The sequence below is a fragment of the Misgurnus anguillicaudatus genome, chromosome 12, assembly GCF_027580225.2.
Source record: "Misgurnus anguillicaudatus chromosome 12, ASM2758022v2, whole genome shotgun sequence".
NCBI lineage: Eukaryota > Metazoa > Chordata > Actinopteri > Cypriniformes > Cobitidae > Misgurnus > Misgurnus anguillicaudatus.
Window position 1 is genome coordinate 36,741,462 of NC_073348.2, and position 22,716 is coordinate 36,764,177.

A 22,716-nucleotide genomic window follows, 5' to 3' on the forward strand; every position below is an offset into this window, starting at 1 on the left:
CAAGTAACTTGGTTTTGGTAAACCATTCTCTGCAAGCATGTGAAAAAATAGCTCATTGAAATTTGGCTCCCCTTGTGATGTCAGAAGGGGATAATACCACCCCTTAATCTGCACTATCCAAACATGGCACTGCCATTTAGTACAGAGATCAGCTCATTTGCATTTTAAAGGACACACATAAAACGGCACATTTTTGCTCACACCTACAAAGTGGCAATTTGAACATGCTATAATAAATTATATGGTATTTTGAGCTAAAACTTCACATACATACTCTGGGGGCACCAAAGATTTATTTGATTTATGTGAAATGTCCCCTTCAAGTTTAGTCCCAGAGCTACTTTAAAAATTAATTTACTGAAAAATAAGCATTAAAGGGATAGTTCACCAAAAAATGAAAATTGTCATTTACTCACTCTCATGTTGTTGTTACTAACCTGTTTAAATTTCTTATATTTTTAGGAAGGTTTGTAATCCAACCGATCAGAAGCCCCATTGACTTCCATTGTATTCTTTTTTTCTACTATGGATGTCAATAGGGCTTCTGATCCGATCATTGCTTAAAATATCTTCCTTTGTATTCATCAGAATAAAAACATTTATACAGGTTTCTAACAACATAAGGGTTAGTAAATGATGACAGATTTTTCATTTTTGGGTGAACTGTCCTTTTAAAGGTGCAGTGTGTAAATTTTAGCGGCATCTAGTGGTGAGGTTGCGAATTGCAACCAAAGGCTCAGTCCACTGCACACCCCTCGCTTTTGAAACACATAGAGAAGCTACAGTAGCCACCACCAGACAAACATGTCACCATTGGAGATAACTTAGTAAAAAGTTTGTCTGTTAAGGGCTTTTGTAGAAACATGGCAGCCCAAAATGGCGACTTCCATGTAAGGGGACCCTCTGTGTATGTAAATAAAAACGTCTCATTCTAAGGTAATAAACACGTTTTTTTATGAAAGGTCTTTATACACCCCTGATAATATAGTTTTGTGTATAATTTTGCATTTCTGTCAAGAGATCCTTCTAAAAATTACACACTGCACCTTTAATCAAGAGACACGGAGATCACCTGAACATTGTAACATTTTATTAAAATGGCTGTATGCATGAACAAAACATTGCCCATAGACACCTAACAAGTAAAAAACTTTATACAAAGATTTCAACCTCAAGCTAAAGGTTTTATATTTCAATAACTTAAAAGTTTCAGCATCAATGCTCATGATTTATAATGGTGCCCACATATGACACATAAATATGCCGAGATAAAGATCTGTGAAATTCTAGAACAATCTTGACTGCAGAAAGCTTGATCATCTGATTTGGGCAGAAGGGAACACGCTGCACCCTTAAGACTCACATGCTGAGGTCAAACGAAGATCATCAAACAGAAAACAAGCTTGTTAATGTACAGTACATGGTGCACTTATCTCTGAAATATTTATTTGTTAGTGGTCTCGCACCATTAAATTTGCTCATGACCACTTCACCCACACAGTTATGAAATCTGAAATATATTAGTTACAATAAGGAATATAGGAGACATAATGTTCTGAAATATCAAGCACAATGTTCTAAATGCTCTTTAATGTGAGATTTCAATTTCAAGATGTGTGAAATTCAAGAAAAAGCATGGATTCAAATTTTCCATCTTTTACAACAGTTCATAAAGAATAAAGATATGATATTCAGCTGTATTCAACTAAATCAAAACTCTGGAGCATTCTCGATGGAAAGTTAAGTCTTAAAAGCCTGTTTTGTATTTACAAAAAAAACTAAAATATTTGTAAAAACTGTACACGTTTAACTGTACACATTTCCCATTCAAAATTAAACAAATCAAGGTCCACAACAAAGGCAACAAATATTTCACGCTTTCCATTTCAGTCTTGTAAAGTCTACGCTTGTGTTGCTTCAGAAATAATCCACAGCTTTCTTCCTTTTGGGCAGTAGTAACAGATTATCTGTAATGGAAGCTGGGTCCTGGGTCGCCGGTGTTCTGGATTTACTGGGCGTCGGTGTGCCGGAGGGTGTGGCCGGCCCTCCGAGCGGAGTCTTGGAGCCGAGGTGTGATGGAGATGGGGTGTAGCTCGCCCTGAGGGCTTTATCTGTGTATTTGCTGGATGACCTGTTTACAAGCCGCTGCAGGGCAGGAGACAACGCTGCTGGGCTGAGTCCCTTTGGAGTGAGGCTGTAAATATCACGATGAAAACAACAGTTACAACCACATCACATGAATCATATATGTATCATTTAATCTTTTCATCTTCATGCACACCTAAATTCCTATTTAATATAAACGGTGATTCTCACGAAACCATTGAAACACCACGGCACGAATGATTTTAGCTTTAAAATGTGTAATATAGTAACATTAAAAAGCATCAGAATTAACACAATACTGTGTTCTACCTTGCACAATGTGTGATTTCAACATAAGAATTTATAATTGTAAATTTTATCTCATTTTCTGCTGAAATTCTCATTACCGCAATGTGTCCGGCTGTGTTTGAACATGCGTTATGTTGTAATTTAATCAAATTAACAAAAAAATATTAAGAAAAAAAATAAATGGATGTTTTGCTAGACTACTTTAGATGACAGAAAAAATATTTACTGAATATTCATGTATAATAATAATGAAGAAAAATTAGGAAATGATGTGTCCATGCCTGATGTTCTCATCCTCCGCAACACTTTTTGAGAACAGTTTAAGCACACATACAGAATTTTAATAAAGTTTGATTTTGAGTGACCAAGCACATGGACCAGTTACTTCAAGATGGCTACCAGGTAAGATAATTTTTTTACAGTTAATTTGAAATATTGTCTTGTCAGAATGCTTACACGACATTTTGATTACCATTACCGCAACAGATGCTTATTAAATGTTAATTTAATTAATAGAAGCATAATACTTTGATTTTAAATGCATGTGCAGAATCTCCAAATTATGTTCTTTCGGGTTTGTCATGTCATTTTGAAAATATGTCAGTGTTGATGTTTTCTGACTGTTGCGGTAATGAGATTTTTTTGGACGAATTTTTTAAATTATGTTACAAAAATTGTTAAATGATAAGTAAAAGTTTTTAAATTAATGTTCCCATTTACTCCCATTTACATTTAAATTTAAGCAATTTTTACATTTTCATGCTTGACATTTTTAAAACCGAGTTTTCGTGAGAATCACCCAAACATACATGACGGTTTTCGTGCTATAGTTTATTTTTCTTGCTTCCATACCTTGCAAGATTCTCTGTGGCTTTGCGCAAGGCTTCTTGCTTCTTTGCCCTGTTTTTTGCAGCAGCCTCATTGGCCATTTTCAATCCCAAACGCTCTCTCCTCCCAGGCTCTGGAATCTAGGAGCCATAAAAATAATTTTTTATTGTTTGTTTAAATGGCCTCGAACAGAAAAATTTAAAAGTTTAGTGCAAATATTCGAATCAATTTAAATATTCGGATTATACACAAGTATATAAATATATGTTATGTTAGAAATAAAACATACCTTGAATGAAGGACCGTGACCTCTCTCTACAAGAGGTGTATCTGAACCATCTAGACGGAAGGGTGTGCTTTCAATTTCACCCCACGTCATCAAAGGTGACTCCGCAACACCTTGAGGACAAAAAAGAGCCATTTGAGAAAGTAGGACACACCAGCAACCATTTCTCGAAATATGTTACTTACATAAAACTTGTTTTAATGCGGCTTTGTAGATACATTTACAAAGCATACATGTTTTGTTAACTACACTTAAACTATATGCAAAAATCTATGTAATACAAAACTCACCAGGAGCAGGGGAGGGTTCTCGCTCATATCCATATCCGTTTACTTTGGCCGGTTCGTGAGGAAGGAGCTCTTTGCCGTCTGGACCAACTTTGCCTTGTTTAAACTAGAAAGATAGCAGAGGAGATGAATACATATGCAATATAAGTTTAACTGATTTATAATTATGTCCAGAATAGATTTAGATGTACCTGTGCATTAAGAGCGGCAGCTTGCTGGAGCTGAGATTTGTTCAGGGCTTTACAAAAGGGGTCACCATCAAACCTTGTGTTTTTGTACAGAACTTCACGTGGCTTTTTGAAAAGCGTGTCGTCCCTTTCGCCTTTTGGAGGAGAACAGAAACACATAAGTGTACAGTATCACTCTCTGCCTATTAAAGGTGCTGTGTGTAGATTTAGCAGCATCTAGTGGTGAGATTGCGAATTGCAACAAACGGCTCAGTCCACCACTGGTATTAAAATGTGTCTTGGTCAATCGGACCACAAGTGAATGATCATACAGGTGCAAACGGGGTGTGAAATGTTTTGAGCCCATCCTCTTTCGACCACGTCCAGAGTTTTGCTTTTGTGGTGAGGTCAGATGAAACGCATTTTAATACCAGGTGTAAACAGCAACTTAGTTGATTTCTTTGTCTGGAGCCCTGTTATGTATATTATATTGCATTTCTGTCAATAGACCCTCCTTAAATTGTAACTGCACCTTTAGGGATGATAATCACAATGTAAAATATGCAGAATATTTGACATATCACCACCTCAAGGTATTAACACACAAACAGAAATTATCCCTGGGAAACTTTACCTTCTGGGTAGTACATGAGTGCGTTTTTGGCCTTATACTGCCATGTTTCCAAGCCGGCTTTAGTGCATTCAAGCGCCTGCTGCTCTGTGGATGGAAGAGCGAGGTTCTTCTCATGTCTCTTTAAACAGAACAAAACAAAAATGGTTTTATTGCCTGGTACATAAAACTCACTAATACATTGTAAGCAGTGGCTAAAGGCGATGTATTATTGTGTTTGTGTTGTACCTCTTTAAATTCATCCTCTGCCTCATACAGCCATGCGTGTCTCAGTTTGTTCTTGTCTTCTGCCAGCTCCATTATCTGCTCAAAGGAGGCGTTATCCTCACTTGTGTTTTTGGCAAGAAAACAATCCAGGGATGGAAGTTCCTTCTCCTGTGCCTTTCCACCATCTTTTCCTAAAACATAATTCCAACTTGTTCGTCTCAAAGCTTTAGGGTAATCATCATAATACAGCAATTTTACTATTATGATGGGGTATAATTCGATATTCAAAGGTGTAACTTCTTATTTATTCATCAGGACTGGACTTATTTGTAAAAAGTGATCTCTATAGCCCGCTTACCGTCCTCATCGGTTCTCGCTCCTCTGTGTTTGCATGAGGGAGATGCACTGTGGGCATCAGGGGTCTCAAATGTTGAAGGCGTAACATCTGTATGGTAAAAAAATCAATTTAAATGATTATGCTCTCAAATGTTTGAGCAGAGAATCGCTGCTGTGCATAAGCCACTAACAGTGACCACCATTAATTATAAATGAAATATTGATTTTACTGGAACATATTAAAGGAAGAACATAAAAATTGCTTACATGGCACATAGGTGCGTGGGGTGTATTTAGCCATCGCAGACCCATATTTGATGGCTATCTCTCTCATTCGCTCCAGATCTCCATTCTCCTCTGCTTCCAGATAATCCTTCTGCGCTTGAAGTTTAGAGACATCTGGGAAAAAGTCCCTCTGAATGATCTGCTCCAAATTCTTACAAAAAGTGTGGTTTTGCAAATAAAGGGAAAAGAAAGAAACATTTATCACATGTTTTCAGCAGACACATATGACCAAATCTGTCAATGATAAACAAAACTGTTGTGTAAACTTTAAAGAGTTTTGATGATCAGGGTTTGTGAAGGGCATATTTAAAAAATAATAATTAAGACAGTTCAATTAAAGTTAAATATTTTTTAAGAACATATTTACAATCCAGTGCCCGCAAGAAAAAAATATTGTACAATTTTTTGTATTTACTATAGTAAAAGTTCTAGATCCTAGGTGTTCTTGAACATTACTATAGTAAATGCACAACTATACTACAGTATTTACTATAGTTTATCAATTCACTAGTACTATGACGTACATTGTAAATTAATACTATACTATAGTATACATTTTGTAGTATGTAATATACTATACTACAGTACACTAAAATTTGCTACCGTTAACTATGGTAAATACTAAAGTTTACTACATATTATATGAGGGTAAATCACTATTGTAAACTGTCTTACCTCTATATATTGATCTTCATCCAAAATTTTCCTCTTTATCTTCTTCTTCTCCTCTTCCACTGGGTTCCTGACAGCTACTGTACCCACATCAGACTTTAAACTCAAAGCTTTCTCCTTACACTCCGTCATATTTTATATGAATATTTACAATCCTTCTTTTAAATGATTTTTAAAATTACGTAAGATTCTGTTGACGTTAGCCTGACGTACAGCTAACGTTAAATTAGTCACAGTGCAATGTATTTTACCGTCTCCTTTGTTTACGAAACTTTGTTACGCTATACGTTTAATGTTGACACTGATACATTTTTACGAAAAGCGAACATAAAACACATTTTAACCCACAACAACAATGGCAAATTTTAATGAACGTCGTCGCGTCGCACGCAGCAGTTGCGTTCTTCTTCTTCGGTTCATTCTCGCTTAACAACACTGCAGCAGCGTGACTCAGTACTGCCCCCTTTTGACCAGCGACTACAGCGGCATGTTATTTTTACCCCGATTTTAATACTTACCGGTATGTAAACTTTGTAATATACAAAAACCCATAGCTGGTGAAACAGTGTTTTATTTGTCTTCACATCACAGTGAACTTTATTTGGTATTTTGTTTTTATTTTGAAACTGAAATCATTTGACCATTTCTCATACGTGCAATAGCAAGAATGCTGTTTTTCAAAGCATTGGATAAAATCTCAAGTGAAGCTATTTGCATCGAACCACATGTTAAGAAAGAAGCAAAAGTAAATTTATAATGTGATTATTTATATACACAGTTATAAACAACACAGATGCAGAGGTGTTTGTCTCAATGTTATGGATGCATCATAAACAGAGCAACAGTAAATTTTATAACTGTTGCTTATAATCATCTGCTATCCTGTTAACAGTCTGACTCTGATATATATATAATAATGATAGCAATGCTTTCTTGGCTGTTCATTAATGTAAAACCTTGAAAGTCACATAAACAGCAGCTTTGGCAAACAAAAGAGCAACAAACATTGGTGCATGTGAACAGTCCCATACTGGTACACTTACAGTGTGATATTAAAAGATAAAAGTGCTTAGCAACTAAAGCATCGTATAATAATGCCGTTTTTGATATAATGACAGACAGGAATGTACGGATGAGAGCGTTTTAAAGAGAAACAGCAGTTTCATTGACATTACCAAAGCTAGGTACAGAAGCCAGTCTGTCTAAAACTGCAATGGCATCTTAACAACACAAACAGCTAAAGCATTTCTAAAACTAAAAACATCTGCATATTTAACCACCGGCCAATACAAGTCAATGGCTTATGTGATCCTGCACATGAGCCATTGCATTTCACCTTCACCGTTTTAAAAGGATTAAATAAGGAACGACAAAACACTGCAAAGGTTACTTAAAACTGTTTAAAGGTGAAGTGTGCATTTCTGCAATATCAGTTTCAGATTAAACCAGATAAATGAAATCCGTGCACAGGGTGATAAAATGTGACAAAAGAAGCCTGCGGCGATGTTCAGCGTAACACTTCATTTCACCCATAGAGAGATTTTCTTGGCAAGTTTGTGTGTTGCTGTGATGTCTGGAGCGAAGGCACGTATTCTGAAGCAGCAGTGTTGACTTTACCGCAAGTCCATCACGGTCACACTTCCATCGGTAATAATGGTGTGTCGGCTAGCCTGAGACAAATATAATATATAGATTTGATGTGTCGGCTACATGCACAGTAAAAACAAACTATAATGTACTATAAACAATAGGAATAAATTATAAAGCACTCACGGAGAAGAGCGGAGGCTCCTTTGGATGTGGGTGGAACCCTCTTTGTTTGCAGGAAGAGATCTCATCCATCCCAAAGTCTGTTAGACTAAAATAGCCCGTCCTGAAACAACATCACATCCCTTTGAATCAAATCATTACTTTGACATAGTTGAGCTACAGGAAGGTAGTTGAGACTTACTCATTAAATTTAGGTGAGCACACGATGGCTATGGACTCGGGAAGCATCATTTGGTAAGAGCAGTGTGTGTGCATGTCCACACTGGACAAAAAGGCTGTCTGGGTGGGGTGAGTCTATCATAAAAATAATATTGATTATTGTCAGGGCACAAAATGACATCATGTTTAAACCAAGTGGACTGTACAGAAATGTACTGCAAGCAAACGGATACAGAAATGATCCTACATGGATCCAGCCCAGTGTAATGAGGTCATACTGATCCTGGATCAGGAAAAGTTCCTCTTCGTTCTCTGTGTCACAGTAGTCTGGACCGCCACACTGCTTGGGCACGATCACGTGTGTCACTGTAAAAGCGTTTTTCATCTGCAAGAGGCAAGCAAACAATATTGGCTTTGTTAAGAGGAAACAGTGTGATCGTATTTATGCATATAGTGCATTCAAGCTATACAATTTTATCAGTATGCATGTTCTCTGGGATCAAACCCATGACCTTTACGCTACTAACTCAACTCTACTAAGTGAGACCCATATCAAACCCATATCACTGTGAACGTACCAGCTTGCCACAGAGAATCCCACAGGTCTCCACCCCTCGTGCTGTGTTGGCATCTGCCAGCTTTAAAAATTTCTGGCACAGCTCGGCAGGAACGGAGAGCTGCCGCAAGCCATTTATCAACACACCTAAGTGCAAAACACACAATATAAGTAACAATAACGCAACACCACTGCAAGTCCTTTATTGGTTGAATATGCGAATATTTAGATGCAGGGCTCTTACTATGTCCTGCACTGACTGACACGGCAGGCTTCAAAGAGCGATCGAACGCTGGAAACGTCGGTAGGCTAGAAGTTGGAGAAACAAGGTTTTGAGTTCCAGCAGGCGCCGCTGGTGTTGAGAACGAAGCTTGTGGAGGTCCACGTACATCAGTCACCAGGAGATCAACGGGAAAAGTTGGTGATTTTGGCGGGCCGAACTCCTGAACGATCCGCCGCCGCTCCTTCTCAAGTTCCTGCTTGCGGATCATCTCCTCGAAGGCGATGAGCTGTTCCTGCTCGCGCTGACGCTGCTGCAGCTCGGCCTGTTTCTGCCGCTGGGCCTCCAGCTCCTGTTGCTTGATCACGTCTCGGGCCTGGGCCTCCTGCTCGATTCTCTGCCAGGATTCACGTGCATTGGTAAATAAAAATTGTACAGCTAATCCTGATCGCTTGAGTGATTTAGATCAATCACAACACCCATGGAGTACAAATTTAGGCTGTAAACACAACAGTACCACACATAGACTACCCACAATTCATTCAAAGACCATCTGTATGATTTATATACAAAAATGGCAGCACATGGGCCAATATTCCTCCACCATTATTTAAATGCAGCAAATTTAGATTAATTTAGATGAGCTATCCCTAAAGCGACCATAACACAAAAATAAACCATGTTTGGCACCTTAACATGTCAGTCTGATGGTCTCTTTTCGCCTAAAGGGAGTCGCACACCGGACGGGCAGCTCAGCGCCGCGCCGCGTCTTGGACAACTCGGAAGTGCATGTTAAATAGCGCTAGCTTCGTCAGATAGCGTCTACTTCAAAATGCAAAGTATACATTAGCAGCCAATGTTAATCGTTAATGATTTGGGACAAATATGATGTTATTTAATGTTAAACTATGTGAGTGGCGCGACAAGGATTTTAGCAACTTCCTGAGTCAAAGCTGGGCGCCGCGGACAGGCGCCACCTGTCAACGCGGGTGTGCGTATACTCATAGAAAACAATGTGTTCAATTTTTTTAAAACGGCGCTGCGCGTCCGGTGTGCGACCCCCTTAAGTTTGCAATTCTTTGGACTCACCTTTTGGACAAGTTGTTCAGCATATTCCTTCTCATACTGCTTAAGAAGCAACATTTTCAGCTCCTCTGCTTTTGGAAAGGCGATTTCCTTTAATTTCTGCATAAAAAATAAACATTGTAGTTACTACAAGAAGCACATTCTTATGTCTCATAACGTTTAAAGTGGTCAACTTTCCCAAATATTTCACCGTACCCTCATTGTTTCTTTCTTCTCAGGAATGTTGGCTGTTTTATATTCTCGATGTTTAGGCAGTTTTTCAATAAATAACCTAACGGGGGGAAAAAACTAATTTTTTATACAGCAGCTTTTATACAGAAATAACATCTAAATATTTCTTATTTTCTTGAAAAACTTCCCTACTGAAAAATCCAGCTAAGACCAGGATAAGCTGGTAGCCGGTTTTTGCTGGTTTAAGGTGGCAGCTGGTTTAAGTTGGTCCTCTCATCCTGGCAAAGCTGGTCAAGCTGGTGAGTCAGCTGGTCTTCCAGCCAGACCAGCTTAAAAAGTGACCAAAACACAACTAGACCAGCTTGCTATACCAGCTAAAACCATTTCACCAGTTTATGCTGGTCTTAGCTGGATTTTTAAGTAGGGTTGTTTCCAACATCAGAAAAGAAAAGTGAATCTGACATATCTGATGTTGCAAAGTCATTGAATCTGATGGGAATTCACCAATATGCGTAAAGCACCTGGCTTGACTTACGTTATGTACTTATTGTAAAGAACAAACGCATGCTCTACGTTCCCCTCCTCGGCATAGATGTTGGCCATTCGGATGATCTCCATTCCCGAACGGAAGTATCGTCGGGGCGGCACATCTTCGCTGACGTCCACAGAGCTCCCGAGCTTGGTAAGGGCACGCACCCTCTCATCAGAGGAAAGACTGCAATCATTGTGCTCGGTCATGATGTCTCCTGCCTGCACATCAAAAAGCCAGTATATACTATGTGAAAAATCAAATGTCTATTTTGGGCTACTGTACATATACTGTGCAATGTAGACTGTTATATGCCTGGAAAAGGTAGATTTAACTTTCACGTTCACTTAAATGAAATTGGCACCACCCATATGTGACAGGCCAGCAGCGAAAACAAAGACAGCATAATGAGTCTCAGATCAACGGAAAAAACTTTCTTACCTTCTTACAGGCACTCCTTTATGTTTTTAATGACGATCTGGTGTGTTTATCTAAAACAACAAACGTATCATATTTACGTACGTTTGAAAGAAAGGCTTGTTTATTTCCACATTGGTTGTGATATCAGCGCTCTTCCTGCATCGTTTAATGCTCCGCCCACTTCACTCAGCTGACGATGACGCAATGATCAGACCTGGCCAATCGTGAGCACCTTAATCACTGATGGCTGATTTAACCTGTACCCATGGTTACTGTGTATGTTGCACCAAAGTACTAATAAAAGAAAATTATAAATACATATATTTTTATTCATAATAAATAGTTTTATTTATATTACAATATTTCATGCAAACATGCATTTTGACTACTTCAAAATTCATCTGTGATGATTAACGTGTAAAGTGTCATAGGGGTGGTTTCCCGGACAGGGATTAGTTTAAGCCAGTACTACACCTTAGTTTAATTAGGAAATATAACTAGTTTAAAAAAAACCTGCCTTACAAAAACATTACGTGTATGCATATCGAGGCAAAACAAAGGGCACTGATGTATTTTAAGTAGGGCTGTCAAAAGATTAATCGCGATTAATTGCATACAAAATAAAAGTTTATGTTTGCATAATATATTTGTGTGTGTATTGTGTGTAGTTAAGATGTATAGATATATATATATAAATACACACATACATTTAAGAAAAAAATATTTACGTATATTTTTATTTATTTATATATAATAGAAAATGTATCAAAATAAAAAATATATACACATACATGTTTCTTAAAAGCATACATGCATATGTGTGTGTATTTATACAAAATAATTACACACAGTGCACACACATATATTATACCAAAACAAACTTTTATTTTGTATGCGATTAATCATGACTAATCTTTTGACAGCCCTTATTTTAAGATATGTTTCAGTGCAAGTTGTTTTCAGTTTGGACAGCTCTGCCCCAAAAACGTTTGTTAAACACAAAGCTTATATTTTGCTATAATCCAAAAATCTATGAAAAAAAAGGGCTTTACAGCGAAGGAACCAGTGTCCTGCTAACCTCCAAAGTTGGCCTACAAAAATACGTCATCCCTCTGCACTCTATCGTAAAGAAAATTTTGTAAAAAATATAATCTTGATATCTTTAATATTGACGAAGACAATTTCAAAGATTGAAATCATTATGAAATTTAGGATTAAAACCAAACTTTGATTCTCCTTCAATCTGAATTCACAGACAGGGTCACATTTTGTTTTGAATCCCCGAAAAAACATATTGTAACATTTCTTTATACCTCATGGTTAAATGACCTTTATTTGAGTTAGATTTTCTAAATATGTATAACCAAGATCACAATCTTTCAACCCTCTCTCGGTGTTACCAAAACACAACTGCCAAACAAATACACTTCAAAGTATTTCAACTGCTAAAATAAATAAAACATGCAAAAAAAACTGTGATAATAAAACAACTTTAAATAGCACTTTAGTGTCTAATATTTAAAATACATGATATGGCTGTCCAGTTTTATCCAAATGAGTCAAAGTCCAAACACCCTTTAGTCTCAATCTCTTTAGTCCCAATCTAAATACCATTTTTATAAAAAAATAATGACCATAATAATTGCCTTATTAAATCAGGCTTAGCTTTAATGTTTAAAACAAGGTTTGCACTTAAGGGCATAAACAGCATAGATTAGGCCTTCTTAAACAAACAGGTGTGTATATGATACTAGGATATAAGCTCTTCCAAATTGCATGTTGTAACAGAGTAACAAGTAAAAATATATAAAAACTCCCTAACCAACATATCACACTTGTCATCTGGCAAAACCCAATAAAAGAGCAAATCTCAACCAATTTTAAAGACAGCATCCATTTACTCAACCAAGTAAAAAACACAATTCCTTCACAGAAACAATGGAAACGCAAGAGCCATTCCAGTTTGTGTTTAAAAAGCAACTCAGTTCAGTGGGTTTGGTGATTATTGAAAGTTTCCTGTGTTTTTTGGTCCTTTTTTACCTCTATGTCGATGTTTTCTGTGGGGCCCTGACTGGTTTCTCACAGGTCCCCCTGGGGGGAAAGGCAGGGGATGTCTATTTGGGTCCTGCCATGGCTCACCAAACCTGTAGGCAGGCAGTGGGGGTGGATATGGGAGCATAGGACCGGAGTTGCCACCTCTATACGTCTGGTTGGGAAAAGGAGGTCTCATAAGTCTCGTTTCTGGAGGTGGAGTAGGAAACAAGGGGGGACGGAGGGGCTGTCGCTGTGGGGGTGTGAACCGCATCATGTCATTCCTTTGGGGAAACGGGCTGAGGGGGGAAATGAGATGAGAGTGTGAGAATGTTAAATGAACACAATTCAACGTGGCATTGCATTGCAGGTCAAAGTGGATATTCAATAAAATAGCAGGTCGGGCACAATAGCACTTAATTTGTCAGGAATACTGCATGACTTTTGTACAATCATTTGAAGGGCGCCTTACACAAATTGGTGCTGGCGTCCTCTGTAGCTCTGTGGATGAGATCGCTGATCACTAAAAGGAGCTTGATGGTAATGTTGATCACTTCGATGAGGATGACTGAAATCATCTCTCAAGCTGAGGCGTCCCACATCAGGTTCTTGTTCTGGTACCTCTATTCCCACATTACTGCATCAAAGATAAATATTTAATTTAATGCAATGGTAATCTCATCCAATGAGAGCACTAGTCATGTGTATATAACAACACAAGATCTTACCTTCTTTTGGGCCCAGCAGTCAAGTCATCAAGATAGTTTTGCCTTTCTATTGCGTGACCCCTTGACGCATTAAACACTGGAAGACATTATCCAGTTATTCAAAATATTCACTTTATTCGAATGATAATATGATAAGCTTACAGGGTGTGGTCAAAGATGATCATACATTGTTTTTAAAACGTGTACACTTACAATTTATCGCTTTTCTGGGCTCCATCCCATCAACATCTATAAGGTATCTATGACACATTATTTAACATTAACTGGATGCACAGATCTACAGACCTACTTCTCATGAATGCAGTGTGCATATTTGTAAACTATCAAGAAGCAAATGAGTTTACTTACCGACATACAAGATAGCCAGTGCGATTTAAACCATGCGTGCAATGAACACCAATGAGCTTATCTGATAAAAAAGAATTTTACATTTAGGAACAAAGGAGGAAAAAGGATATGAAAATACCTGTGTACGTGTGGACTAAGCCTTAAGTGAAGATCAAATATTCATTTATTTGTTTCATATGCAAACCCAGCATTTCTAAACCTTAGACACAAAATGAAAATATATATATTTTTAAATTTAATAAATATACGGCAGTTCTTCTGTAACAAAACTCTAACTTATCATTACTTTCATTTTCACGTAGAAAATGTCTGACAGCTTTCTTGAAGCTGAGAATTGTGGCATCGTCTGGCACTTCATGTCCTGCTGTGAAAATCTTCATGTAGTGTAGCGTGTCTGGCAAATCCTAACATTAATAAAACCACACAGAGAGTTTGTGTGTCTTTGTTTTGTCAAGCTAAATTGTCCAGCAGTGAAGATATATAGTTTTAGGGAATTTGATTATAATGTGTGAAGTTCTACCTCAACTTTGTAGTAGCGAGTTGTGAAGGTAAGATCAATGATGAGCCCCAATTCCTGCCCATCCTTTTCCAACATGTGCACAAGATCAAAAGGTCCAAAGGCTTCCAATTCTGTTAAACGATACAACAGAGACTACAACGGAAAAAATAAGAGCATTAGAATAAATATAAACATTCAAATATAAAAATAATAAATATAAACAAACATGTATACATGGATTTCTATAAAGGAAAAATCAAACAACCTTTTTTAAGGGAACTTTGAAGGCAATAAAACGTGTTCCTGGGATCCGTTTACCCACTGCTGTATAGTCTGTCCACCTACAAATGACACACAATTTTGTCAAGACCCTTTAGCTTCAGTTTAGTTAATTAACTACCTTGACTAATATAAACTAACCTGTCAGGAATTCCATTTTTCTTCTTTGGAGGCATCTTTATAGCTGTATTGGACTTAATATCTGCTCTGCTGAACATAATATCAAGCAATGCCTCCAATCAATTGTTTAAACATAAGAGTAACACATACAAATCTTACAGCACAGTCACAGCTCGGTTTCACTTTCACTCAGACAACAACAAACCTCAGGTTTTAATCATTTTAAATATCTAAAGTGTTGCAAAATTCCGGCATTGACAGAAATAATTCATAAGTTTAATAATAAATAACTGTAAGTGTTAAATATCTATTCACCTCTGTAGGATTCTGCCACTTCCACGTTACACACACAATCGCGTGTCCGGCACCTGTGACGTCATTCTTCTGCGCTTGCTCCGCGGGCTCTGCTGCCACCTCAGGCCGGGAGGTGAAAATGCATCCCATTCGCAATAACCTAGTTCAGTCAACTTTTTAAATGAATGAATAGATTAACGAATAGTGGAACATATCACGACACTTTTCAAGACTTTCCATTGCATTAAAAGATTACAATCAAATAATGTGAATAAAAATAACATGAGACTAAAATAACTTCAATTTACACCTAAACAAGATGGTGGTTTCAATGGTTGGGTAAAATATGAACCTAAACGCTGGGTTTGAAATACCCTTATGTATTGGTTTGTTTTGAAACCAAAATGCTTGTTTGGTCAATATGAATATGTTTTAGGCTTATTCAAATCAACACTTTTGTCTGTCCATATAATCCAACTATGAAAAAAACAGAATTTTTTAGAATATTAATGTGTTTATTTTGCAAAACAATTAAAATAAAAATCACACATTCAAATAAAATATACATAACAACAAAAACAAAAATCAGAATTAAACCTTCAAATTACCAGCAAATAGAGGGAACTAGGCGGCAAAGGGTTTTACTACCTGCCTTTACAAGTTTCAAGTTCCCATTTGAGTTATACAACTTCTAGTAATGACACGACCTAAGCATTGCCCTGGAAATTATCCAAATATGGCAAGCAACATCTGATTAAGGCTCATGGAGGCAGGTTCATACATGATGCTGACTGCATGAGACAGACTGTTAAGACTCACCTAGTGAACGGACTTACATTATTCTTACGTAGTTTGTAATAACACTAGATTTCTTTGTTTGACAAAATAGAAAAGATGTTTGCTTGTAGATATCCAAAAGACAGTGTAAGAAACAGGGCATTAATAGTCGGTGTGGAACATTTTTATTCAGATGTGGATCTGATCCAGAGAAGAGGTGTAAAGAAAGACATTAAGAGACTTCACAAAATTCTCACCAAACTCGGTTTCTATGTTGTCATCAAAAAGGACATTGAAGCAGAAGAGATCTATGAAGCATTTAAAGCAGGTAATGTTTGCTTATGATACTATATTTATCTATAATAACTTAATGTGTTATTTTTAACAAGCAAAATAAATGTTTCATATCTCTTATGTTCTCCTATGCATGAAGTTTAGTAATAAAATACTTTATGATACGGTCAAAGTCTTTGTTGCTAATTATAAAGTCAGCTATCAGCAAACACTTACTAAAACAAAACTGATCTCTGATCTGACCTCTTCTGCCCTGTTTTGTTTTTGCTGATTATGTTGCAATTAATTAAAACAGATGTTTCTTATTTTATGTGATTTTATTTTTCATGTTAACCAGCACAATTCCATTCTTCTGCATCACGTGTGCACTTAGTTACCCATGACTCAATCTCATGTTGGTTGGAAATTAAAGTTGTCAGTGGGTTTGAACAGAAAACATTGTGTAATTGTGAATCCGTCTTCAACCGTGTAAACATTGAAATGACAGCCTGTGTTTAGTTTTGGCTGTAGACAATGTATAATCTCTTTTAAAGACAAACATGCATACACCCATTCCATTTGGATGCATTCATTAGCCTATAATAAAATATTAAAGCTAATTATTATTTTTAATCTCTAAACATATCCGATTTATGTCATTTAACGAATTGAATGTGATATATTTCATCCTCAGAAAGTGAGAAGGTGGTGAAAGAGTGTTTTGTGGGTGTCATATCTAGTCATGGTGAGGATGGTGTTGTGTTTGGTGCTGATGGGAATCCTGTCAAACTGGCTACCATCTACAGCTACTTTGGATGTCCATCAATGGTGGGCAAGAACAAACTCTTCCTTATTCAGGTACAATAAACTCTTCTGATCTATGAGCATGTTGAACAATTGTTAATGTAAACATTATGTCAAATGTTTGCGATTTCTGTGACTTTTTGTACAGGCTTGTCGAGGTTATGCGCTGGATGGAGGTGTAGAAGTAGAGACAGATTCTTCATCCTCAGAAGAAGATGAGAGCATATCTGAGCTCTTTTCTATTCCCATCGACACTGCGGTTATGTATGCAACTCCACCAGGTCAGCTTTATAATCGGTTGCTGTGGTTTTTCTCATGAAACACAAATATTCCTAACGTACATGCATTTGTTCATAGGTTACGCTGCATTCATGCATCCCCTGGGCTCGGTGTTCATTCAGACCTTCTGTGATTTGCTAGAAATGGACGGAGGTCCAGATCTGGAGATCACAAGACTTTTGACTCGGCTGAACCACCAGGTGGCTTACAACTTCCAAGCAAGAGGGAAAATGTTGGCCGGTAAAAAGCAGATGTCATGCTTTGTGACACGATTTACAAGAGAGGTTTTCCCCTTTTTGGAGAGCAGGACGGAAGAAACAGAGGACCAGAGCTTGAACTTTCCACCTAGACAGATTGTAAATGAACCAGAAAGGTCAAGGAGGATATTCAGCTGAAAATGATGTAACTGATACTGATTGTAAAGATTTTATTGGGTTTTATCTTGAAAAGACGTTCCTTAAGTCATCTAGCCTCATCATCTCATCTTTTGAGATTGATAACGAATCATGTGATGCAACATCACGTCCGACACATGTGTAGTGACTGGAAATGATCAGTGAGGAAATCTGTACTGTACTGATCTGTACTGTAACTGAGAACATTCATATTATGTTTGTGTTTTTGTTGGTAACACTTTATGGTTGTATTTGTTAATACATTACACTGTAAAAAAATCTTTAGAAATTACAGTATAAATGGGTATTACTGGCAACTAGCTGCCAGTAACTTACTGTAGATTTTGCATTTGTGTTGTTTGCTGGCAACAGTTTGTTTAAAGTTGAATGAACATTACACATTTTCGGTCTTTGTCTTCTACAGTAAGTTACTGGGAACCAGCTGCATAATTACGGCAAATTAACATAAAATTACAATGACGGATACTTTTTCTTGCATTTATTCATCTCTGTTCATATTAATTTCTGCATTTATGAATAGATTTTAAAATCAAAAGTTGTAACTGTTAATATAACACTGTGAAAAATTTGCTGTAATTTTGCAGCTGGTTGCCAGTGGCTTACTGTGGAAGATAGGGTCTGGAAATGTTTCATGTTCATTTGACTTTGAACGGAGTGTTGCCAGTGAATAACATAAATGTGGAATCTAAGTTACTGGCAGCTAGTTGCAGTAATACTGTAATTTCTACAGAAATATTTTACAGTGGAGTTACTGTACAATTAACTACTGTAACAGGAACAGTTGCACTGGCATTAACTAACACTAGCAAAGAATAATAAATGCTATAAAACTATATTGCTCATTTTTAGTTTACAACCTTATTGTAAAGTGTTACCCTTTTGTTTTTGTCTTTATTCTAAACATATTATTCTAAACATATTTGAATTGTAGTTTTAAAAATGTTAAATAATATGGTTTTGCTTGTATATATTTGGAAAAATGTAACTTATGATTTTCTAATAAATGCTTCCAAAAATGGAGACTATTATTTGCTGAATTAAGAAACGAAATCGGCAGCAATAAGCATGCATGCTTTGTTACAGGTTAAAATGAATTTTTTTGCAACATTTATTCAAATTATTAAACATCTGATTCCAGGAAATACAAATGTTCTAATAATGTTGATCATGGGCTGAACATATTTAAAACAAAATTGAAACACAGGTTATGCACACCTGTCTGAGACTTGGATTTCATCACAGTTGCACTTTGCTCTTGCTATAGGCTATTTGCTGTATAAGGTGTGTACAAGATTACACAATCTGTACTTTTTCAACTACTCATGTGCTGCATTGTAAATCAAGGTGGAATCATCTGGATTGACACCAGATCCAAAAAGTAGGATTTTAAGAGTGCACAATTCAATCAAATAATATAAATTCAATCAAATAATATAAAGAGTGACTACAGTGTGCGTGCTCCTGAAGTTTTTTTGCATGTTCAAAACATAGATTAAAAGAGTTTTTGTGATAAACCTTGCGTTGAATTGCTTTTTAATAATGAATAATAAATGCAGAGTTTGGGGGGTGGGTCAGGGGGCACTGCCCCCCCCCCCAGATCAGAGACAGTTATGAGTTTGTATGAGCTATAACTGAAAGAGAATGATGAGAATTTGCATTTTATTTGTCTAATCTTAATATTTTAATGAGTACACCTAGTAACAACCTCGAGACTCCGCCTATGAATAAATGTCAGTTATGCGTCACACAAAAAAAGACATAAATATAGAAACAAAAGACAAATACTGAGAAATAGAAATACTGCGTAAACTTTAACTCTTAAACTATTACTGCAGTGGATAAAATATGTTTTTATGTATTTTATTTAGCATCATACCTACACGCAACATACAAAGCATTGCATTAGCAGCACAAAAGATAGGTTCGGACCCAATTATTCTTTTTCGCAAATAGCCTACATCTGTGAGATTTCATGAATCAGCAAGTCATTGCAAGAGGAAACATATATAAGCTTTAAAAGTAGTGAGTAGATAAAGATTAGATATTCACCGCCTGTCTCTGCATGGTCTGGGAACTGCCAGTATTACATAGCCCTGAATCACATGACACGCCCACTCTCCATACTCTCCATATATGCTCGACATACAAATTAGGCTCTTACATAACTTGACTATTGCTGAGACAGACTCTCTAGTAAACTGATCTTGAACTTCTGTTCACACAATACCCAGTGTTTGACAAAATAGAAACAATGTCTTCTTATCCTTTCACAGCAAAAGAATGTGTAAGAAACAGGGCATTAATTGTATCTGTGGGAAACTTTTATCCAGGTGTGGATCTGAATACACGGAGCGGTGCAAAGAAAGACACCCAGAGACTCCACAAACTTCTCACCAAACTCGGATTCTCCGTAACCATCAAAATGGACATTGAAAGTGATGAAATCTATGAAGCCTTTAAAACAGGTAATGTGTGCCCACAATTATTTTTTTATTTATGTTTATTCTAATAATCTAACACATTTGTAATTTTATTTTAAGATGAAATTCCTAAAAACTTGTGTTTCATAAATTCATATGTTCTTTTTTTGTTTTTTCCATAAGAGCCATTCTACACAACATGCCATATAAAATAATTTATTATTTTATTATTATGTGCAAAGTCCATTTTTTTGCTGATATAGGCTAATACTGTTTTAATACTGCTTTCGGTTAACAGCAAGCATAAAATGCAATTTATCTTTGCTTTGCTTTTTTGCTTATCTTTGCTTTTTGATACTGCCCTGTCATTGTTATTTTTGGGTGAATAAAAATTTTAGGTACTTAAGTAACTCCCTATTCCTATAGCTAAAAGTATTTTTGCTGAAAATTGAAGACATACCTGTAAATGTTTTTGTCAGTGGGTTTGAATAGAAAGCATTGCACCATTGTAAATCTGTTCTCATCCGAGTAAACTTGATCATGACAGCCATTGTATTTATCCACATAATTTTACGTTTGTACAGCCTGTACAACTTCTTTTAAAATGCAGACAGGTCAAGAGAAAATAAATTAGACATATTTTCTGTACATTTAATATTGTATATTTTGGGTTTTAACAAATTGTATCTTTCATCCTCAGAAAGTGAGAAGGTGGTGAAAGAGTGTTTTGTGGGTATCATATCTAGTCATGGTGAGGATGGTGTTGTGTTTGGTGCTGATGGGAATCCTGCCAAACTGGCCACCATCTACAGCTACTTTGGAGGTCCATCAATGGTGGGCAAGAACAAACTCTTCCTTATTCAGGTACAATAAACTCTTCTGATCTATAATCATGTTGAACGATTGTAATAGTAAACATTATATCATTAAATGTTTTCTATTTATGTGACTTTTTGTACAGGCTTGTCGAGGTCATGCGCTGGATGGAGGTGTAGAAGTAGAGACAGATTCTTCATCCTCAGAGGAAGATGAGAGCATATCTGAGCTCTTTTCTATTCCCATCGACACTGCGGTTATGTATGCAACACCTTCAGGTCTATGATATTCCTGACTAACGTTCATGTATTTGTTTGTAGATTACTCTGCATTTATGCATCCTCTGGGCTCGGTCTTCATTCAGACCTTCTGTAATTTGCTGGAGAAGGATGGAGGTCCAGACCTGGAGATCACACGACTAATGACTCGACTTAACCACCACATTGCTTACAACTTCCAAGCAAGAGGGAAGGATTTTGGGGGTAAAAAGCAGATGTCATGCTTTGTGACACGCTTTACCAGAGACGTTTTCCCATTTTTGGAAAGCAGGACTGAAGAAACAAAGGACCTGAGCTTGAACTTTACAGCCAGAGAGCTTGTGAATGAACCGGAAAGGTCACGGACGAACTCCATCACTTGATGTGATGATGTGATTGTAACCGTAAAGAGTTTGAAGGAGGAACTGTTTTATCTTGGTGAAAATTGTTAAAAGGCTTGGTTGGACAAATCTACCTGAGATATTGATAAAGAAAACCAGATAAAGTGTATCGAACAGGGAAGTGACCTTTTGGGGAAGCTGTTGGATGTAACCTGCACTTTTATTGAACTTCACAGAGAATTTACCTTATATATATTTATTTGTATATTATTACGAATGAACGAAAATAAACAGAGTTTTTTTAATGTAAAAAAAAATAATCACCATGATCATTTGCATGATCAAAGAACAGAACAATAAGACATAATAATAAAGCAAACATTTTGAGCCATATTTTTGTTTGAAAAACATTTAATCTTTGCTGACAATTAGCTTAAAGGTTTCAAATTTATTAAAAATGAAACGGAAACAAAGATTATGCCCAGCTGTCTGAGACTCAGAAGTTATGATCATTTATAGCCCCGCTGTAATTAGTTTATGACACATATATGCACTTTTGGAAGTAGGTGTAGGCGCGGTGTATACATTAAGGTGCAGCTAAAACAGCCTGTTGATCATAAATGTCGTCATGATGACCCATGTGTTTCTCAAGACCACACACGCCATTTTCCTTCATTTTGATTGACAGAAATGAGGATCTATGCTTTAAGTTGTTTTATGTACTGTAGAATCAAATAGTTGTAAAGAAACCCCAGTCACTCCAAGCACAAGCACTATAAAGCCTATATGAAATAAACCAATACAGAGTAAAATGTTCCTTAATTATGTCAAAATTATGGGGGGCCCCAAGTAAGACCACAACTGTGATTATAGGGTCGTTGTGATTTCACAAAGTACATTTTTTTTGTGGTCCTGGATCAACGTTTTAAACCCCAAAGTACCCTTAACTCACCCGTCAAATTAGTGTATATAGCTTAAGAATTTTTTTAAAGCCCCTAACAAAATACTAAATCTAATTCTATCACTGTAA

General features: G+C 36.7%; 4 protein-coding genes across 9 annotated transcripts; 1 reads left to right on the forward strand and 3 right to left on the reverse strand.

Moving 5' to 3' along the window:
• Positions 1-1,075: 1,075 nt before the first annotated feature.
• Positions 1,076-6,528, reverse strand: ess2 (ess-2 splicing factor homolog). Its single transcript, XM_055207744.2, has 10 exons — positions 6,097-6,528; positions 5,404-5,572; positions 5,159-5,245; positions 4,822-4,991; positions 4,597-4,714; positions 3,987-4,117; positions 3,799-3,901; positions 3,512-3,621; positions 3,247-3,362; positions 1,076-2,194 (listed from the first exon to the last, which is right to left on the reverse strand). The coding sequence occupies exons 1-10, from the start codon at positions 6,223-6,225 to the stop codon at positions 1,918-1,920; spliced, it is 1,410 nt and encodes a 469-aa protein (XP_055063719.2). The 5' UTR covers positions 6,226-6,528; the 3' UTR covers positions 1,076-1,917.
• Positions 6,529-7,478: 950 nt separating this feature from the next.
• Positions 7,479-11,241, reverse strand: stambpa (STAM binding protein a). 2 transcript variants are annotated; one of them, XM_055207746.2, is made up of 10 exons: positions 11,107-11,241; positions 10,591-10,805; positions 10,080-10,155; positions 9,888-9,983; positions 8,823-9,195; positions 8,601-8,725; positions 8,270-8,407; positions 8,045-8,157; positions 7,867-7,966; positions 7,479-7,763 (listed from the first exon to the last, which is right to left on the reverse strand). In XM_055207746.2, exons 2-10 carry the CDS (start codon positions 10,791-10,793, stop codon positions 7,707-7,709), a joined length of 1,281 nt encoding a protein of 426 aa, XP_055063721.2. In that variant the 5' UTR covers positions 10,794-10,805; positions 11,107-11,241; the 3' UTR covers positions 7,479-7,706. The 2 variants fall into 2 exon arrangements, with proteins under 2 accessions (XP_055063721.2, XP_055063720.2); XM_055207745.2 differs by having other exon boundaries at positions 11,026-11,211.
• Positions 11,242-12,646: 1,405 nt separating this feature from the next.
• Positions 12,647-15,437, reverse strand: dusp11 (dual specificity phosphatase 11 (RNA/RNP complex 1-interacting)). Of its 3 annotated transcripts, none has more exons than XM_073874505.1 (10): positions 15,325-15,437; positions 15,031-15,099; positions 14,876-14,951; positions 14,632-14,763; positions 14,387-14,515; positions 14,112-14,167; positions 13,956-14,002; positions 13,764-13,839; positions 13,508-13,672; positions 12,647-13,334 (listed from the first exon to the last, which is right to left on the reverse strand). In XM_073874505.1, the coding sequence occupies exons 2-10, from the start codon at positions 15,063-15,065 to the stop codon at positions 13,007-13,009; spliced, it is 1,044 nt and encodes a 347-aa protein (XP_073730606.1). In that variant the 5' UTR covers positions 15,066-15,099; positions 15,325-15,437; the 3' UTR covers positions 12,647-13,006. The 3 variants fall into 3 exon arrangements, with proteins under 3 accessions (XP_073730606.1, XP_073730608.1, XP_073730605.1); XM_073874507.1 differs by having other exon boundaries at positions 15,031-15,096; positions 15,325-15,436; XM_073874504.1 differs by lacking the exon at positions 15,325-15,437 and having other exon boundaries at positions 15,031-15,117.
• Positions 15,438-16,076: 639 nt separating this feature from the next.
• casp17 (caspase 17, apoptosis-related cysteine peptidase) lies at positions 16,077-22,079 on the forward strand. 3 transcript variants are annotated; one of them, XM_055207740.2, is made up of 4 exons: positions 16,077-16,408; positions 17,048-17,211; positions 17,306-17,438; positions 17,515-18,472. In XM_055207740.2, the coding sequence occupies exons 1-4, from the start codon at positions 16,198-16,200 to the stop codon at positions 17,829-17,831; spliced, it is 825 nt and encodes a 274-aa protein (XP_055063715.2). In that variant the 5' UTR covers positions 16,077-16,197; the 3' UTR covers positions 17,832-18,472. The 3 variants fall into 3 exon arrangements, with proteins under 3 accessions (XP_055063715.2, XP_073730609.1, XP_055063714.2); XM_073874508.1 differs by lacking the exons at positions 17,048-17,211; positions 17,306-17,438; positions 17,515-18,472 and adding exons at positions 20,973-21,136; positions 21,234-21,366; positions 21,409-22,079 and having other exon boundaries at positions 16,078-16,408; XM_055207739.2 differs by lacking the exons at positions 16,077-16,408; positions 17,048-17,211; positions 17,306-17,438; positions 17,515-18,472 and adding exons at positions 19,996-20,317; positions 20,973-21,136; positions 21,234-21,366; positions 21,409-22,079.
• The last annotated feature ends 637 nt before the right edge of the window (positions 22,080-22,716 follow it).

What these genes read in the sequence shown, in the direction of transcription:
- ess2 (XM_055207744.2), bottom strand. Translation starts at nt 6,225, where the DNA reads ATGACGGAGTGTAAGGAGAAAGCTTTGAGTTTAAAGTCTGATGTGGGT. An exon ending in ATGAAGATCAATATATAGAG is followed by an intron (nt 5,573 to 6,096) that starts GTAAGACAGTTT and finishes ACTTTTTGTAAG; the next exon opens with AATTTGGAGCAGATCATTCA. An exon ending in CTGCCGCTCTTAATGCACAG is followed by an intron (nt 3,902 to 3,986) that starts GTACATCTAAAT and finishes CTATCTTTCTAG; the next exon opens with TTTAAACAAGGCAAAGTTGG.
- stambpa (XM_055207746.2), bottom strand. Translation starts at nt 10,793, where the DNA reads ATGACCGAGCACAATGATTGCAGTCTTTCCTCTGATGAGAGGGTGCGT. An exon ending in CTTTACAATAAGTACATAAC is followed by an intron (nt 10,156 to 10,590) that starts GTAAGTCAAGCC and finishes TCCCCCCGTTAG; the next exon opens with GTTATTTATTGAAAAACTGC. An exon ending in GTCAGTCAGTGCAGGACATA is followed by an intron (nt 8,726 to 8,822) that starts GTAAGAGCCCTG and finishes TTTTGCACTTAG; the next exon opens with GTGTGTTGATAAATGGCTTG.
- dusp11 (XM_073874504.1), bottom strand. Translation starts at nt 15,107, where the DNA reads ATGTTCAGCAGAGCAGATATTAAGTCCAATACAGCTATAAAGATGCCT. An exon ending in AAAAATGGAATTCCTGACAG is followed by an intron (nt 14,952 to 15,030) that starts GTTAGTTTATAT and finishes TGTCATTTGTAG; the next exon opens with GTGGACAGACTATACAGCAG. An exon ending in ACTGGCTATCTTGTATGTCG is followed by an intron (nt 14,003 to 14,111) that starts GTAAGTAAACTC and finishes AATGTGTCATAG; the next exon opens with ATACCTTATAGATGTTGATG.
- casp17 (XM_055207739.2), top strand. Translation starts at nt 20,104, where the DNA reads ATGTCTTCTTATCCTTTCACAGCAAAAGAATGTGTAAGAAACAGGGCA. An exon ending in ACAAACTCTTCCTTATTCAG is followed by an intron (nt 21,137 to 21,233) that starts GTACAATAAACT and finishes CTTTTTGTACAG; the next exon opens with GCTTGTCGAGGTCATGCGCT. An exon ending in TATGTATGCAACACCTTCAG is followed by an intron (nt 21,367 to 21,408) that starts GTCTATGATATT and finishes ATTTGTTTGTAG; the next exon opens with ATTACTCTGCATTTATGCAT.